Source organism: Heteronotia binoei, chromosome 9 (genome assembly GCF_032191835.1).
Source record: "Heteronotia binoei isolate CCM8104 ecotype False Entrance Well chromosome 9, APGP_CSIRO_Hbin_v1, whole genome shotgun sequence".
Taxonomy (NCBI): Eukaryota; Metazoa; Chordata; class Lepidosauria; order Squamata; family Gekkonidae; genus Heteronotia; species Heteronotia binoei.
In genome coordinates, this window is record NC_083231.1 from 46890570 (window position 1) to 46908352 (window position 17783).

At 42.9% G+C, this 17783-nt stretch overlaps 1 protein-coding gene across 1 annotated transcript in view; it reads right to left on the bottom strand.

Annotated features, from left to right (window-relative positions):
- The window catches only part of ANXA10 (annexin A10), a 51576-nt gene extending 37883 nt beyond the window's left edge, over nt 1-13693 (bottom strand). The window contains exon 1 of the mRNA XM_060246555.1: nt 13543-13693. Coding sequence (XP_060102538.1) covers nt 13543-13560 — 18 coding nt within the window. The 5' untranslated portion in view covers nt 13561-13693. The remainder of the gene's footprint in view (nt 1-13542) is intronic.
- Nucleotides 13694-17783: the final 4090 nt, after the last annotated feature.

The following is a 17783-nucleotide window of genomic DNA, read 5'->3' on the forward strand; positions in this document are numbered from 1 at the left end:
TGCTGAGCTGTAATTAAACTTCAGTTCACTATGACAGGCACAGATACAGCTGCTCTCTTTCCTTCTCCTGCAGAGCATGAAAACAAAGCCCAATTGAAAACAAATTCCAGTTGTCTGTGACATTTAAATGCAGGTTCCTGACTGAGGTGGGATTTGTTTTCCAGATCCTGGGATGCTAAATTGGTCCAATCTTTGCTTAGCGTTCAGGCGCAAACAAACTTCACTTCACCCAGGAGCCTGCATTAGGACACTATCATTGACATTTGTTTGCACATGAGGCTAGAAGGAAAAGGAAAGGGAGAGCAAGGAAGTCATGTGGGCCTGATGGACAAGCTATGTTTGTGCTGTCATGATGAACTGGAGTTTAATTATGGATTAGTCTGACTGCATCCTAGTGACTCTAAGAGAGCCTTCCCTCTGTATTGTGCATTTCCCACAGAAATGTTTAAGTAGCATATCATACTAACATGACTATATTATACATTGTGCCTTGAATTCAAAAGAGATTGGAGTACTTATTTATAGCTGCTGTCAAAGGCAACATTTTTGATAACAAAATTTAAATGTACTTGTGCCATTTTCTTCAAGTCAAAATAATTAGACTGCAACATGTGCAAGAATCAAGTGGACAAAGAGGCTGAATCTACAATACTACCCAAAAATGACTGTGAAGGAACAGTGAAGTTGAGTGATGTTGGTTTCATAATTGGAATATATATTAAATTGCTACTTAATGTAAAATGCATTTTAGGGTGATGCTAACTGTGTTACAGCAGGCATAATAATGGATTTTCTTTTGCATGGTACACCTTGGATTTGTTATGTTAACTCTTAATTCTTGATGCCAATTTTTACTTTTCTTATTATGACCACTGGTTTTAGTAAATAAGGTACTGACAGTTTGTTTATTTTTTGAGAGTAGGAGAGCCAAGCAATGTTATAACTTGCTTTATTTTACACAGTTTGGTTTTTAAAAAGTTTTATTGATTTAAACTACTCAGAACAGCAGCATTGCAGATTATACATAAAAGAAAGGGAAAAGCAAGAAAAGGGAACATACAGAATGGGAAAGAACAGAAAACAGAAACCACTACAAATATATCAATTATAACTCCACTTCTCTATATAATCTAATGTTTCTACCGACAAGTATAAAAATCTCCATTAACTGTTACCTTCTTTTCTTCTTTTACCAGGACAAGGGGGGAAAAAAAGAATAATTCTTTTAGTGAACTAGTAAAGCATTGTACAACTAAACAGTTCTTCTTAGACACAAATCAAACTGTCTCATCCTCCAGTTTTACTAAATTAACTTGCAGCTATGACAAGCACAAATTAGATTGTTAATTTAACCAAAAGCCTAACCAAAAAAGCACATGAATATTAGTCCTTTATTCATAAGAAATTGCATAACATATCTCAAATATAGTCAAATACTTTATCAATCTCTAACTAAAACATTTCCCCTACAGGCATGTTAAATCAAATCTACCAAATTAATCTCTCTAAATAGGCAGACTGTCAATATTTACCTATTCACCAGGAAAAAAAAAGAGAGAAAGAGAACCAAACATAAAAAAGACCTAAATTCCAAAGTCCTTCTTCCCCAGAATTAAAATTTTTGTTCCTTTAGTTTCTTCATCCAAGTTCGGGAAGCACAAGAGGTCTCGAGGGCCGTTGCCTTTGGCCCCCTCCACCACCCGTGGAACTCCCATGCCAAAGAGAAGGCTCAACAAGCTCATGACCAGAATCAGAATTGCTGCGGAGAGCCTCCGCAAGCAACTCTAAAGCCAAGATGACGGATCCTGGAAGTCCCTATTTTACACAGTTTGATATGCTTGTTTACTCCGAAATAAATTCCAAAGTGTTAAATTGGGGTTATTTGAATAGGAGTGTGGGTTTAGATTATCAGCAATGTTCATTCTAAACTGAATCAGTGTCATTTAGCTCACAGTTTTTTAGCCTCTGGTTCACACATTTTTTGTCTTAGCTCAGGAAAATTGTCCCAGAGCAAACAAATTTTATGCAGTAGCTTGCAACTTTAATGCCAGTAACTCACAAAGTAGAATTTTTGCCCCCAAGACTCCATAGTTTAGAGAGAGTATTGATTATCAGCAGGGCTTTTTTTGAACAGGAATGCAGTTCTGACTGGCTTAGTGTCAGGGGTGTGTGGCCTAATAGGCAAATGAGTTCTTGCTTAACTTTTTCTTTTAAAAAAGCCCTGCTTATCAGATATCTCAATATAACAAGAATTTGAAAATACAGAAATATCTTATGAACCCCACAAAGGCAATATTACTTTTTATATTAATTTCAGTATCAATTAGTTCCATTAAAATTAGGGAACTAAATTATCTGCGTTGACTCAGAGCTAGTATCCTCATGCAGCTTCTGCATGTACATATTTCCCCACTTATTTCAGTGGAAGGTCTGCTCCATATGTACAGAATTATGACTATGTGGTATGGCACTAAAGACACTCTTGTGAATGGGGTGTGTGCTTCTGGTTCATTGGTAAGATTAACATGCCTTTAATGCAAATGAGGTAACTTTAATAATGATTTAAGCAGCAAAATGAATTAGATTCCAGTTGATGTTGTAGATTGCCATTCTCATTTACTGCAGAGTAGTCCAGTCTTTGTGGAATTTTTCCAGTGTGGACTTGTGCTCCTTTTCACTAGAGTTAAGAAAAATCCTTCTAGAATGTAAAAAGCTAGGTAATCCAAACATTATGTGGTAATTCTTTTGCTCTTGCTGGTTGACGGATGGCTGGCAGGTGAAAGAGGAAAACAACATCATGGTTTCTGGAGGCAGTGGTCTGGAGCAGGAGGCAACCAGATATTGAGTTCAACCCAAATAATCTGGTTGGTTTATATGTTATTAGCAGCAGATGTAAAAAAGCTATGTTAAAGTGGTGTCTACACTGCTGCTATATGAACAGAGCTTGAATGCCAGTTTGTGAAATGTTCACTCTCCAGAATATGATCAATTACAGGCTAGATTGCTTGTTAGCTAGCTGGTTCACAATTATGGCAATTGTTCTGACATTCAGTCAGAAAACATGGCATATCCTCATCTTGGCCTCCTTCAGAGATTAATTTATGTATTTTATTTAAAACTATTCTAAGTTACCTTTCCACCCAATGTGGGGTCTCCAAGGTAGTGGACAATAAAAAAGATCAAAACATCACACACACACACTTACATCAAAACAGATAATCACAGGAATGGGAGGAAGGATCCATGAGAATCTGTGAGGTAGTGCTATATAAAACAGAGAAGTCTTTACCTGATAATGGAAGACAATGATAGGAGAGGACAGCCAAAATTCCCTTGGAAGAAAATTCCATAATGACATGATAAAGAAGGTTGGGTTGCCACACTACCTAGAACCACCCTATTTATTTATTTATTTATTTATTTATTTATTTATTTATTTATTTATTACTTTACATTTATATCCCGCCCTCTCCGCAAGCGGACTCAGGGCGGCTTACAATATCATAAAAAACAATCAATTCCATAAAACATATAAAACCATAATTCACTTATCAATTTAAAACTATTTGCGCTGTCTCAATCCAGTCTGGCGATATTGGGTTCTGACTATGATCGCCAGCTTCTGTAGGATGTCCGGTGGCAGCCCATTTTCAGTCAACCAGAAAAGCCTGTCTAAACAGTTCGGTCTTACAGGCCCTGCGGAATGCCGACAAATCCCGCAGGGCCCTTATAGCTTCTGGGAGGGTGTTCCAAAGTTCTGGTGCTGCCACCAAGAAAGCCCTGGATCTTGTTGCGCATAGCCTATTGTGAACAAGCACTCTATGAATGTGTGTGATGCTTCAGTTAACCTAGTACTGCTGGGTCCTCAGATAACCCAGAATTTACAAGTTCTGAATAATCTTTGGTGCATAAAGTTCAGAAGATTAAATGATCCTGTGACTGCAAAAGCAATCTGACCAACCTTCTCATAACGTTTGTTTTGTAAGTCATTCTTCTGATAACAAACAATGGAAGTTAGAGTTCCTTTTTTTGCCCCCCCCCCCCCCGACAATGTTTTTCATTTGGGAATTCAGGCTTTAAAATAGGCTAAGTTTCATACTTATGAATTAGACCTGCTTTTGCAAAGAGGTCCTTTGTGATGCTGCTTTAATGCTAGAGCAAAAAAATAGCCTAGGGGAGTTGTGTTTTATTGTCTGAATTCATTATATTTGATGTATGTCGTCTTATAGCTCACAATAATAGACTACCTGTTTCTTAAAACATATAAGCACAAATATGAAATCTTTTATGTATCCCTGAAATAAATTGTTTAGAAAGGGTAATTTTTAAATTTCCGTAGAGTCGAAAATGACTGGTGCTTGCACAGGGGACTATCTTTACCTTTTTTATAGTAAAAACAGTCATTTTCTGAATATAATCACTGGTAATCAGCATACATAGTTCAATTAAAATTCAATGCAAGCTTGCTTTAGTAATTCTTAGACCAGCTCTGTAAAGTAGGATCATTATTAGCCCCATATTACAGAACGGTCAACTGAGGGAGTGGTGAAGAGGTCTGAAAGACAGTGGCATACTCAGAACCTTCCAATGAATTCATGTCTTGAACTGAGTTTTGAACCAAAGACATTCTGCTTGTACCTCTGTGTTCTGAACACTGGCTTCAACAGTTTTCAGCATACTTTACTGAGCTCAGTGCACCTGCCATGCATTATGCCCTGTCAGGTTCCAGAGCACAAGCATAAACAGGTTTGTTGAACTATTACGCTGCATTAGGCTCTCAAAATAAAATATGTTTGTCTGTTGAGAACATTGCCTAGTATGCACTCTGTCCAAGTGAGTTAAAATTGTTCAGTCGGTAACTGATTTGCAAAAGTGAGACTAATACAGAAATCTTACACTGTGCTACAAAGCACAAATCTAACACAGAAAGTATAGTCAGATGGAAAATTCCTGTTACAATATGACCCTTCATGCTTTTCATTGAGACTGCCATCTGAATCTATCCCTGTGTTCTTAAGCAAATATCTAGTTCTACTACAGGTGTTTTGGGGTCTGGCGAGAGATATAAAGTCACTTTCATCAATGAAGAAAGTACCTCATAAAATGTGAAACTCTTCCCACCATGTAAACCCACTTTATTCTGGAATAGTTGATTTATATACATACAAATCTCTAAACAGTGTTAATTAGGGTTGCCAAGTCTAATTCAGATAATATCTGGGGACTTTGGGGGTGGGGCCAGAAAACGTTCTCTAAAATAAATAAATAAAAACACAGTAGTGCAGTTCCCCTGAATACACCCAAGTAGCTGCAAATCATCTCTCTTTCTCTCTCTCTCTCTCTCTCACACACACACAAACACACAGAGAAGCAAAAATAAAACAGTTTGCAATCCCACACTCCTGTGGTCTCACTGGGGCAATTTACTCATGAGTTGCTGAACTTCCAATAGCACAAGGAAACCAAAGGTTGAAGTTTACCCTTTATTATGCAAATGACCTCTGGAAAGCTTGTACAGCAAATGGAGGGTCTGGGCTGCTTTCACAGCTACTGGGAGCAGCCACCTTATTTATTTATTTATTTAGAATTTATATCCCGCCCTTCCCACAAGTGGCTCAGGGCGGCTTCCAGCATTAGATCCAACATAAATTAAACAATATTTAAACATGTAAGGGAATAACTTTAAAACAGATAAAACAGATAAAACCATAAAAATTAATAAATATTCCAATATATACAGAGATCTGGCAGGTTGCATTAAAATTCTCAAGCTAGGTGTAGGCTAACCGGAAGAGGGTTGTTTTACAGGCCCTGCGGAACTGAAGAAGGTCCCGCAGGGCCCTCACCTCTTCCGGTAGCTGATTCCACCATGTAGGGGCCATAACAGAGAAGGCCCTTTCTCTTGTAGCTTTCAAGCGGGCTTCTTTCGGCCCAGGGACAGTAAGGAAGTTTTGTGATCCCGACCTCAGTACTCTCTGGGGAACATGCGGGGAGCGACGGTCCTTCAGGTAGACAGGTCCCAAGCCATATAGGGCTTTAAAGGTGATGACCAGCACCTTGTACCGGACTCGGTATATCACTGGAAGCCAGTGCAGAGTCCGAAGACCCGGCTGAATGTGCTCCCACTTTGGGAGGCCCAATAACAGCCGGGCCGCAGCATTCTGCACCAGCTGCAATTTCCGAGTTCGGGACAGGGGCAGCCCCATGTAGAGGGCATTACAGTAGTCCAACCTCGAGGTGACCGTAGCATGGATCACTGTTGCTAGGTTGTCGCACTCCAGGAAGGGGGCCAACTGCCTTGCCCGCCTAAGGTGAAAAAACGCGGACTTGGCAGCGGCTGCTATCTGAGCCTCCATCTTTAAGGAAGGCTCCAACAACACCCCCAAGCTCCTGACCTTGTCCGCTGCTATCAGCGGCGCACCGTCAAAGGCTGGTAGGGGGATTCCCCCTCCCGGGCCGCGGCGACCCAAGCAAAGGACCTCTGTCTTCGCAGGGTTAAGCTTCAGCCCGCTCAGTCTGAGCCACTCATCCACGGCATGCAATGCCCGATCTAGATTTTCCGGGGCGTAGGTCGGCTGGCCGTCCATCAGTAGATAGAGCTGGGTGTCATCAGCATACTGATGACACCCTAGCCCGTACCTTCGGGCAATCTGGGCAAGAGGCCGCATGTAGATGTTAAATAACATCAGGGAGAGAACCGCCCCTTGTGGTACACCACAATCAAGTGTGCACCTCCGGGACAGCTCCCCCCCAACTGCGACCCTTTGTCCTCGACCGTCAAGGAAAGAGGAAAGCCACTGTAAGGCCAACCCCTGAATCCCCGCGTCGGCGAGGCGACCCTTCAGTAGCCGATGGTCGACCATGTCGAACGCAGCCGACAGGTCTAACAACATCAGCACCGCCGAGCCGCCCCGATCCAGATGCCGTTGAAGGTCATCCACTAGGGCGACCAGCACCGTCTCCGTCCCATGTCTCGGGCGAAAGCCGGACTGAAATGGGTCAAGGATGGAAGCATCCTCCAGGAAGGTCTGTAGCTGCATCGCCACTGCCCTCTCAATAAGTTTGCCCAGAAAAGGCAAATTTGAGACCGGCCGATAGTGTGCCAATTGGGCCGGATCTAAAGATGGTTTCTTTAAGAGGGGGCGGACCACAGCCTCTTTGAGTGGCGTTGGAAAATGCCCTTCCATCAGGGATCTATTTACGATATCCCGTATAGGATATCTAAGGTCACCCTGGCAAGATTTAATAAGCCAGGAAGGGCATGGGTCCAGTATACAAGTAGTTGGGCGAGCAGATAAGAGAATCCTGTCAACTTCCTCCAGGCTGAGGGGGCTAAAGCCGTCCAGCATATAATCCGAAGACAGACTCGGGGCCTCGATTTCGCTAACTGTCTCAAAATTGGCAGGGGGGTCGGGACGGAGTGACGCGATTTTATCCACAAAAAATTTCGCAAAAGCCTCACAGCCTATTTCCAATTCAGTAGAATTTAGTCTGCCTTGTGGCAGCGTTGTAAGTCCTCTAATTATGTCGAACAATTGTGCCGGGCGCGAAGTTGCGGACGCAATCTTAGCTGCAAAGAACACTTTCTTTGCAGCTTTGATTGCCATCTCATAGGCCTTCAAACTCTCTCTATAAGATGTTCGGGTCACTTCGTCTCGAGTACGCCGCCATTGCCTCTCCAGTCGTCTGAGTCCTCGCTTTTGTTGCCGCAGCTCCTGGTTGAACCAGGGCGACGGCTTCGAGCGGGGACGCAGAGGGCGCTTGGGTGCGACCTCCTCGATGGCCCTGGAGAGCCCATCATTCCAGGACTCTACCAGACCATCCAGGGAGTCACCAGCGGGCCAGGTGGCCCGAAGGGCCGTTAGGAACCGTTCCGGGTCCATCAGGCTCCGCGGGTGAGCAAAAATACGCTCTCCGCCTAAACAGGTTTTGGGTGACACCCCCATACGAGCCTTAAGGGCAAAGTGATCTGACCATGGCACTGCTTCCATTGCAATATCAGTCACTGATATTCCGGCCGCAAAGACCAGGTCCAACATGTGTCCCACCTGATGAGTGGGAGTTGTAATAACCTGGGAGAGTCCTAGTGTCGCCATGGATGACACCAGGTCTGTCGCCCGGCTGGAGGCCGCGTTGTCAGCATGGACATTGAAGTCACCCAAGACCAAAAGCCTTGGGTGCTCCAACGCCCAGCCCGCCGCGGCCTCCACCAGGGACGGTAAGGCGCTGGCCGGTGCGTTAGGCGGTCGGTACACTAGCCAGATCGCCAACCCCTCCCCAACATCCCACATCAGGCCAACACATTCTATGCCTGGAATCTCTGGGGCCGGAAGAGCCCTAAAGGAGTAAGCCTCTCTTATGAGAAGTGCCACCCCTCCCCCCCGCCCACTAGTCCGTGACTGGTGGAAGACCGAGTATCCCGGGGGAACGGTCTGGGAGAGAGCTACCGTCTCCCCCTCGTGCACCCAGGTCTCGGTCACGCAAGCAGGTCCATGTCCTGCTCGGTCAGAAACTCTCGCAGGACAGAGGTCTTATTATTAATGGACCTGGCGTTGCATAACACCAGTGACGGAGGCGAGTAATTCAGCCTGGCCCTACTACTTGTCACCGTCGAGATGGGACGAAGGCTGGAAGGGGGTCGAGCACTGTTGTGTCTCGGTCTCTTTCCCTTATGATTCTGCCTCGTCCCACCGTCGTATCTTCCCCTCCCCAGGAGTACTGGAATCCCTAGGCCAGTCATCTCTTGTTAATGTTCCCTAGTCCGATGGAACCGTTAAAGCTACCCTCTCTTCCTCACCCCTCCTTGTTCTGCCTGCTCACCCCGCCCCCATTTAGCCTTAAAGACACGGACACACCATCCAAAAAGGAAGACTTTGCAAGCTTTCTCCTAGCATTCTCAAGGGGAAAGGCACATGGTAGCTGTGGGGACGGAGCTTCCCCCTGCTGGCCAGCTGACTGGGGGTGGGAAGGAGCCTGGGAAAGTGGGAGAACCCCTGCTGGGACCTGGGGATTGGCGAGCCTAGTGTTAATGCATATGGCCTGATGAAAGAAAATGTGGACTCTTATGAAATATTTATCATTCCTACTTTTCCCATTGATGGCTATTTGTTGTAGGAGCAGCAATGCACCACAAAATTCCCACATATCCTGTGCCTCAGTAATGATAGTCACCACCATGCAAACATGGAATTATTTGTATGGTTGCCAACCTCCAGTTAGCACCTGGAGATCTCTCATTATTACAATCACTCTCCAGGTGACCAAGGTCCCCTGGGCAAAATGGCTGCTTTGGGAGGGATGCTATGGCATTATACCCTGCTGAGATCCCTCCCTCAAACCCCATCTTCCCCAGGCTCCACTTTCAAATTCTCCAGGTATTTCTCAACTCAGAACTGGCAACTCTGGTTATTTGAAAGCATGCTCAACATCAAGTAGTAGATTAAAAGACCTTTTGCTCAGCCTGCTAGTTATGATGGTTATAAAAATTATTGTGTGGGCATTGGCGAGTAGGGGTACATCATAGCACTCCTCCATCTTATCACAGTGATCAAATCAGCCTCACAAATACTGTAGAATTAGTGTGGTTTTTTAAATGGGGTTTTGTGGTCACAATCCATGCCCCTTTTCTCTGACCTCTGTTTGCTCCTTTTCCTTCTCAGCAGCCTCAAGCCTTCAGGATTTCTGCTCCTTTGGGGCTCTCCCCTCAAGGAAGAGGCATTCCTGTTTCCAGAAAGGCTGGTTTTCTGGCCTTCCTTCAGTCTTTATGCTGGAGCTACTCTAAGCCCCACCCCCTCATGCCTCCTCAACTGCCTTCTTCCTGGCTCTCCCCAACAGCTAGGGCCATACCCATTCTGTTGTGAGGGCTGCACCTCCTATGCCTAGGGTTGCTGACTTCCAGTTGGCATCTGGAGATCTTCTCTTATTACAAGTGATCTCTGGGTGACCAAGATTGGTTCCCCTGGAGAAAATGACTCATTTCTAGCTGTATCTGAAGAAGCGAGCAGTGTCTCACTATACTGTGCCACAAATTTTATTAGTTTTTTAAAGTGCTACTGGAATCTTGCTCTTTTCTACTGCAAAAGAAAAGAAGAAGAAGAAGATATTGGATTTATATCCCGCCCTCCACTCCGAAGAGTCTCAGAGCGGCTCACAATCTCCTTTACCTTCCTCCCCCACAACAGACACCCTGTGAGGTGGGTGGGGCTGGAGAGGGCTCTCACAGCAGCTGCTCTTTCAAGGACAACCTCTGCCAGAGCTATGGCTGACCCAAGGCCATGCTAGCAGGTGCAAGTGGAGGAGTGGGGAATCAAACCTGGTTCTCCCAGATACGAGTCCTCACACTTAACCACTACACCAAACTGGCTCTCCCATAAAAAAAATCATGGTCATGGTTACAATCAGTATTGGGTGGATATATTTCTGAATATAACAAGATTTGAGCAGAATGATGGCTATTCAGTTTGGTTAATTACAACAAGTGACGCTGGAAATAAATTTTCCCCTAAGTTCAGGATGGTTATTGGCCCTTCTGTCTGCACCATAAAATTACCATCTCCGGTGGGGGACCACCTGCCACCTGGCCCGCTTGCTATCAGGCCCCCTATCAGTTGGGAGATGTGGGGACTTACCAGCAGGGGTCATTTTGTAGAAAAATAGGTGGTGGAGCTCTATTTCTCTATATGTGTTTTTTTCTCCATTCTACAGGATTCTGACAAAGGCAGATGGGCAGCTCCGGGCAGCATCAAGGTGACCTGGAATTGAGCCACCTGGAAAAGGAGCGTCTGGGAGAGTTCTGAACGCCTGCAGGACAGACCATGGCCACCCTGGGAGCATCCAGAGCACTCACACACCCTGTCTGCAGCTCCCTTGGCACTTCCCGGCTGTCCAGACAGTTGGGCAGGCGCCTTGGAGGAACCCAGTGAAAAGGCACCACTTTTAAGACGGCTTCTGGTAAGTCAGGGATGGCTTGGAGGCAGGACGGGAGGAGCAGGCAGATGTGAGTGTGTAGATATGCTTTTGGGGGGCATTTGCTTAAACCACCCATCTGTTTTTTTAAAATTCCACTATTCTTTGTGGAACATTATTATTAAGATTATGAGATTGGTAAGATCTAGGTTGCAGAAGTTCCAACTTGCAGCATCAGGTTTTGATTTTGGTATTTTTGTACACTGGATCCTAGACTTGCTCACTTAATAAGAATTATGAAGGTGCAGAACGATTTATTATTCCTTCTTTTGGCATTTGCTGTATCTACTGCAGACTAGGAGAGATACACACATACATGTGCAGTTAATTGTTCTGTGTGTCTGAAAGTTAAATAAAGGCTTTACTTCTTGAAATACTCTTCAGCCTGGTGTGATGGATCATCAAGGGTTAATGCTTAACAGAGTCTAATAACATTGAGTGACAAGCTGTTGAGACAGTCAGTTAAGGAATGACAGTTGGGAACTGACAGCTGATGAAGAGACAGTTGAGCACTGACAGTGGACTGGGATGGAGGCTAAGAGAGTGAGTGGATCAAGGATGATCTTCATTCAGGCCAAAAAAGGGGGAAAAGCTTCTATTAGACTGGATACAGACAGCCAGTATAAGCCACCACAGGAATGGCCCATGTCTGGATCAAAAAAGCACATTCAAATGTGCGCAACTGGATCCTGCCCCACTTCTGCTTTCACCTTGCTGGAAGTGGTAGCAAATTGCCAGGGAGCACCAGGGACATGCCATTCAAGAGCGTGAGCTTTTGACTGCTCCTTCCGGGGCGCAAATAGCCCATCCCCATTTCGGCAGTGGGCCATGCACTGCCTAACCATCCCAGAGTGCTTCACTTTATGCTGACTTACTTCTGTGATGGATGACTGCTGTCCCAAGCTGCCCGTCTGAGTTCAGCCTTAAAGAGCCCAGTTAAGAAGAAAAATTGCTTCCATAAAAGAGGAGTGATCCTTGGTTTGTATATAAAGAAGGATTTGGGATACTTGTTTGTATGTTTCTGCCTTTTAAATTTTATTTGTTTGTTTGGTCAATTTGTATTCCGCTGTTTCCCAGGAACGGGCTCAGAGCAGATAACATCATAATGAAATAACAATTTAAAATATATAATTAAAAATCAGGATAATATAAAACAATACAATATGTATCAGTTAAACTCAGAAATCTATGTTTGGGTGTTTAAGAAGAAACTGAAAATAAGGTTTCTCTTCTCAAAGTTTTAAAGTCCTTGTTGAATAGCAGGAATTCTTGTTGTCAACAAATTATCTGGTGTTTGTGTGATTATCTGTTCACCTTATACAACATACACCTTTTCATCAGACCTTTTATCTTCCAAGTTAAATAAAACATTTTGTGCATTTAAAAGTTTCAAAAGCCTCTCATGTGCCATTTCAAAGGCAGAATGTAAGAAGGTGATTTTGTCTCTTCCTACAGTTCCCTCAGCTGGGTCAGCATCAAAGTAGTTGTGTGTGCACGCACACGTGTGCATAGACAATAAAATAAGAAAATAGATAAAGGGGCTACTCATCAAGAAGGAAGACTTGATCAAATTCCTCCATTGATTTTTTTCCAAGAAAATTTGTGACGTGCGCTCTTGAAACATTTTGCATGATTAAAATACTGTAACATTAATAATGAACCCTTTTAAGTGGTGCAATTGCTCACACACTTGCATATTAAGGAATTTATTGTCAGACTCAGTTAACTTTATTCAGCACAGCATAACTTTATGAGTCGGTTACTTTGACAAACACTGTATGATTTATTCTCTGACAAGGAGTATTATGTATAATTTTTATTTTCTAAAATAAGCAAATGCAGCTACACTTACTAATGTCTTGAGATATCATGTTTTCATAGTCAACTGAGACATTCTAGTAAGAACATACATTTTTAATTTAGTGAAAAAAAGAAATGTAAATGGGGGAGGAGATCCACTGCAACGACATGGAATGAAGGCTGCTATCCTGTGCACACTTGCTCAAGAGTATCAGTGCAATCCTACACTTTCCTGGGAGTAAGCCCTATTGAATATTCCTTAGGTGACTAGTTTAGGATTGCTTTCTAAGTCCTGTTGAATGTGGGTTTTAGTGTAGTAAATATATATTGAAGTGAGTTGCATCTAACTCAGTTCTGTTGGAATTAGACAGAATTGGTAAGGTCATTTCCATTTGTTCATTGTATCTTAACCCAAGAACATAAGAAGAGCTTTGCTGGATCACACCACTGGTCCATCTAGTTCACCATCCTGTCTTGCACGGTTACCAACAAGTTCCTCTGGAGGGACAGCAACAGGGCATAGAAGTCATGACTTCCTCTGATGTTGCCTCCTGGCACTGGGATTCAGAGCCTGACTGCCTCTGAACATGGAGGTTCTTTTTGTCACCATGGCTAGTAGCACTGGGACAAAAAAGAATGCCTACTCCCTTTTGTAGATGGAGGACAGTAATCACAACTGATGGCAATTGACTTCCATCTGTCCATACTGGATTCCTGTTAATACTGGCAACAAAGCAGTAAATAATAACTTCAAAATTATGGGTATTTTATACTCACATAATTCCCGCTATACATTTTGACCACAAGTCTTCAAGCAAAAGCTTAGTATGCAGCTTGATTAAGAAGAGAGAGTGAAAACTCAAGTACTGACTTGATATGTAGAGGGAGGGCAAATACATAGCAAACTGATAATTTTCTCCAATCACTTCAGGTTCCAAGGTTACCAGGAAGGGGAAGTAGATACTATATGTTCCTTGCTTTTGCAGATTCACTGTGTGTACTTAATCATTACTCAGACATGAATAAATAGAGCTGTTTCATTAAGCAAACAGAGATATTAGTGCCACAGCCTGTTACCTCTTACGCTGAAACAAATGCAGAATTTAACAAATGACAGAATGAAGTGTTAATCTATAGAAATACTGGTGTTAATGATTTACTTTCAGGCTGAAGCAGGACCTTGCTCACATTTTCCTGTTACTGACTCAATATCTTGATAATGAAAAAAATCCACAGTATTTTTAGCTGATAAAGAATAAAGTGGATTTTGGCAACAGCTTTCATAGAATGGAAGAAAACTGTAGCATCTCTGGAGAGATTATTTGGTAAAGTTATGCATATTTTCATGCTATTGAGAAACTGGGCATGAGGCTATGGTTCCATGGAAGAGCATTTGCTCTGCATGCAGAAGGCCCCAAGTCCAATCCCTGGCACCACCAGTTAAAAAGAACAGGAAACAAGTGATGTGAAATTACCTGGGACCCTGGAGACTCCCACTACCACACAGGTAGACAATAACTGACCTTGAGAGAGCAATGATGTGACACAGTAGAAGGCAGCTTCCCATGTGTTGAATACACTTCTATTTAATTATTTTTTTAAAGAAAAAAACCCAATCTGTTATGAGTGAGCTTCACTTTAATACCACTTGCTCTTTAGTGGGCTTAGACTAGAGTAATTCTGCATAGAATTGCAATGTAATAATGCTACTCTTTTCAGAAGACCAAAGTATTTTTTCCAGTTCACAATAAATGCTTTTGATAAATTTAGGTCCACTCTAGTAAATACATTTTACTTTCACTGTAGTAAATACATTTAATCAATCTGTATATACAAGGTAGATCCAAGCGGGCAGCTGTGTTGGTCTGAAGCAGTTGAACAAAGCAGGAGTCAAGTTGCACCTTTAAGACCAACTAATTTTTATTTAGAATGTAAGCTTCTGTGTGCTCTTAAGCTTTCGTGTGCTCACTGTGCTGGATTCTTTGTCTGATGCAGTGTTCTTAAGAGCACACGAAAGCTTATGTTCTAAATAAAAATTGGTTGGTCTTAAATGTGCAACTTGACTCTTGTATATACAAGGGTGGATCTCGATTAGAAATTACAGTTTATGGCTTTCATTAAAAAAGGAACCTGAATATACTTTATTACATAGTCTGTACAGAACAGTATTGTTTCACATATCATGATATCAAAGTGTCACAGAAGAGTTAAAATGGTGGTGCTGAAGTGTGCAGTTGCCAGCCTTGTGTTGCAGCTTTTGATAACAAAGCAATGCACAGCTAGAGAAGAGATTCCCCTTCTCAGCAAGGCAACAGTTGCAGAAACACATGCCTGAGAGATTTGGGTTCTTGGGGAGCACAAATCATTTCCCCTAGAGCCTTCTGAAGACTGCTTATCACACGAAGTAGGGAGAATTGGCATCTCCTGGTCCTCCTGTAATGATTTAAGGATTTGTTTATTTTGTTTACCTAATTTAGATCCTGCTTTTCTGCCGAATCAGTGCCACCAAGTTGGCTAACAATTAACACAGCATAATAAAAATATATTACAAAGCAATTAGAAACTAGAGTTAAAATATATAAATGCACACTTACACATGCATGCATCCACACGCACACACATATAGCATAAAGCAAAAAAGGAGGGATCATTGAATGAACACCACTAAAAAAAATCTTTAACCGCACATAGAAGACAGTGATAGAAGGGGACAAACAAATGTCTCTGGTAAGTTCCATAATTGTGTTGTTATGGCCAAGAAGGCTATGAATGCAACTATTAGCTTATCCCGGCAATAATCAGTGTTTTCCTTTACTTTTGCTGATGAGTAGTTAAAACTCACTGACATTCGTCTTTGGTACAATACAAATTGGGTTATAAGTACAAGAATTCAACAATAAACCTAATAATGCTGAAGAGTTTTAGAGATTAGGCAAAGAGGCAGTTGTAAATTGCCTAGGGCAAGGGTCTTAGTTTCATATAGGCATGGAAAGGCAGGGGTTGCTGTTTATCAAAGGCACCCTTTCCATTTCATCTTGGGTAATGATTTGGAGGAAGAATGGTATCCCATAGATGTCATTAGATCTGACCAGCCAGCTGCTGAGCACGTGGACAACCCCACCCATCTTTCTGTCCTGGAGCTGTCCTCGAAGGAAAAGAAGCTAGAATCCTTGAGTTGTCCAGATGAGAGAGGGCTGTGTCACTTTAAGTGAAGCAAAACAGCAGTAGCAGAAGCAGCCATTGGGAGACCCTGGGATGCTCACTTGGGAAGAAAATTGTGAGGTTTTGGGAAAGAAGGACAGTGAAGGGGCTAGCCCAATGATCCGTGTGATGAGAGCAGAACGGAGGTATGATCCAAGACTTATTTTTGTACTCTGATCTGACTCAAAGGACTCAGATGCAAACAGTGGCTAAATTTGCCTACATTTTCTCTGACAAGCCCAGAAAGACCACACTAACTGAGCATGCTATTTTGACAGGAGATTCCCCCCAACACATACTCCATTGCTTCTATACCTTAAAGAGCTGTGGAAAAGCTGGTAAATGTGTAGAGAAAGAGATCAAAAAGATGCTAGAGTTGAAGGTAATTACTCCATCTGAGAGTTCTTGAAGTTCTCCAATCATCCTAGTCAAGAAGCCTGATGACACAGTGCAATGTGGTGTAGATTACAGAAAGCTGAATGCTATTACTCAGGCAGATGGCTACCCAATGGCCTAGATTGATGACCTTTTATACACAGAGGAAGGGAGCAAGTTTATCAGTACTTTTGACTTATCAAAAGGGTATTAGCAAGTTGGGTTGGCACCTGAAGCATGGGCCAACTCAGCCTTTATTACTCACCTGGGGCTGTTTAAGGAAACAGTATTGCCCTTTGGCTTGAAATATGCACCAATGAACTTTCAGCACCTATTAAAACTATTTATTAATAAGGCTGAAGTTTGTTGAGGTATATCCGGATTATATTGCTGTGTTTTCCAAGTCTGGAGAAGAGCACCAGGAACATGTACAGAGTGTCTTGCAGCACTTGCAAAAGTCTGATTTCACCTTGAAAGCTAGCAAGTGTCAGCTTGACCAGCCAGAAGTTGAATATTTGGGACACAAAGTATGGCAGGTAAAATACATCCCCTGTGAACTCAAGAAATGGTGGTATATAAATTAAAATTATAAATGAAGTAGAAGCAACTGGAAAGTGTCCACTCCCAACCACCAAGAAGCAGTTACAAGGGATGGCAGAATATTACAGATGTTTTGTGAGCCATACAGTAAGATTGTTGCACCTTTAACTGACTTAAGCTGGAAATGCAAACCAGACAAGCTAGTCTGAATTGACCCAAGTTGTCAGGCATTTGAGACTGGTAAAGCCAAGCTTGTGGTGAAATCTGTCCTGCAGGTCCCTGACATCCAGAAGCAGTTCACTCTCATGGGACACAAAATCTATTGTCCATCCCTGGACCAAAGAAGGCAGGTTATGCTCCACAAGGGCTAGGGCCTTCTTGGTGGCAGCACCAGGAATGTGGAATGCCCTCCTGGAAGCTATAAGAGCCCTGTGGGATCTTTCTATCTTCCGCAGGGCCTGCAAAACAGAACTGTTCCGACAGGCATTTAACATCTGACCCAGGAGACTGCAACCCCACATCTCTAAAGAGCTATGATTACTGTATAATCACCATTAGGAAAAGAATCTGCCTCTACTGAAGACAGCACCATAGAATGTTTTTTTAGAATGTTTTAATTGTAATGGTATTTTATTGGTTTTAAAACTGTAAATTTAGATATCTGAATCGACTGTTAGCTGCCCTGAGTCCGCTTGCCGAGAGGGCAGGATAGAAATTTAATGTAAATAAATAAATAAATGCAGGGGGTGGGGATGAGGTACATCCTATAGCATTTTTCAGTAGGAAGGTGCTTCTGCAGCAAGAGAACTACTCCACTATAGTGAAGGAATGTCTTGCTGTTATCTGGGCTACAGAGTGCCTGTGGCCTCAACCATGTGGGCAGCCTTTCCTGCTATGGACAC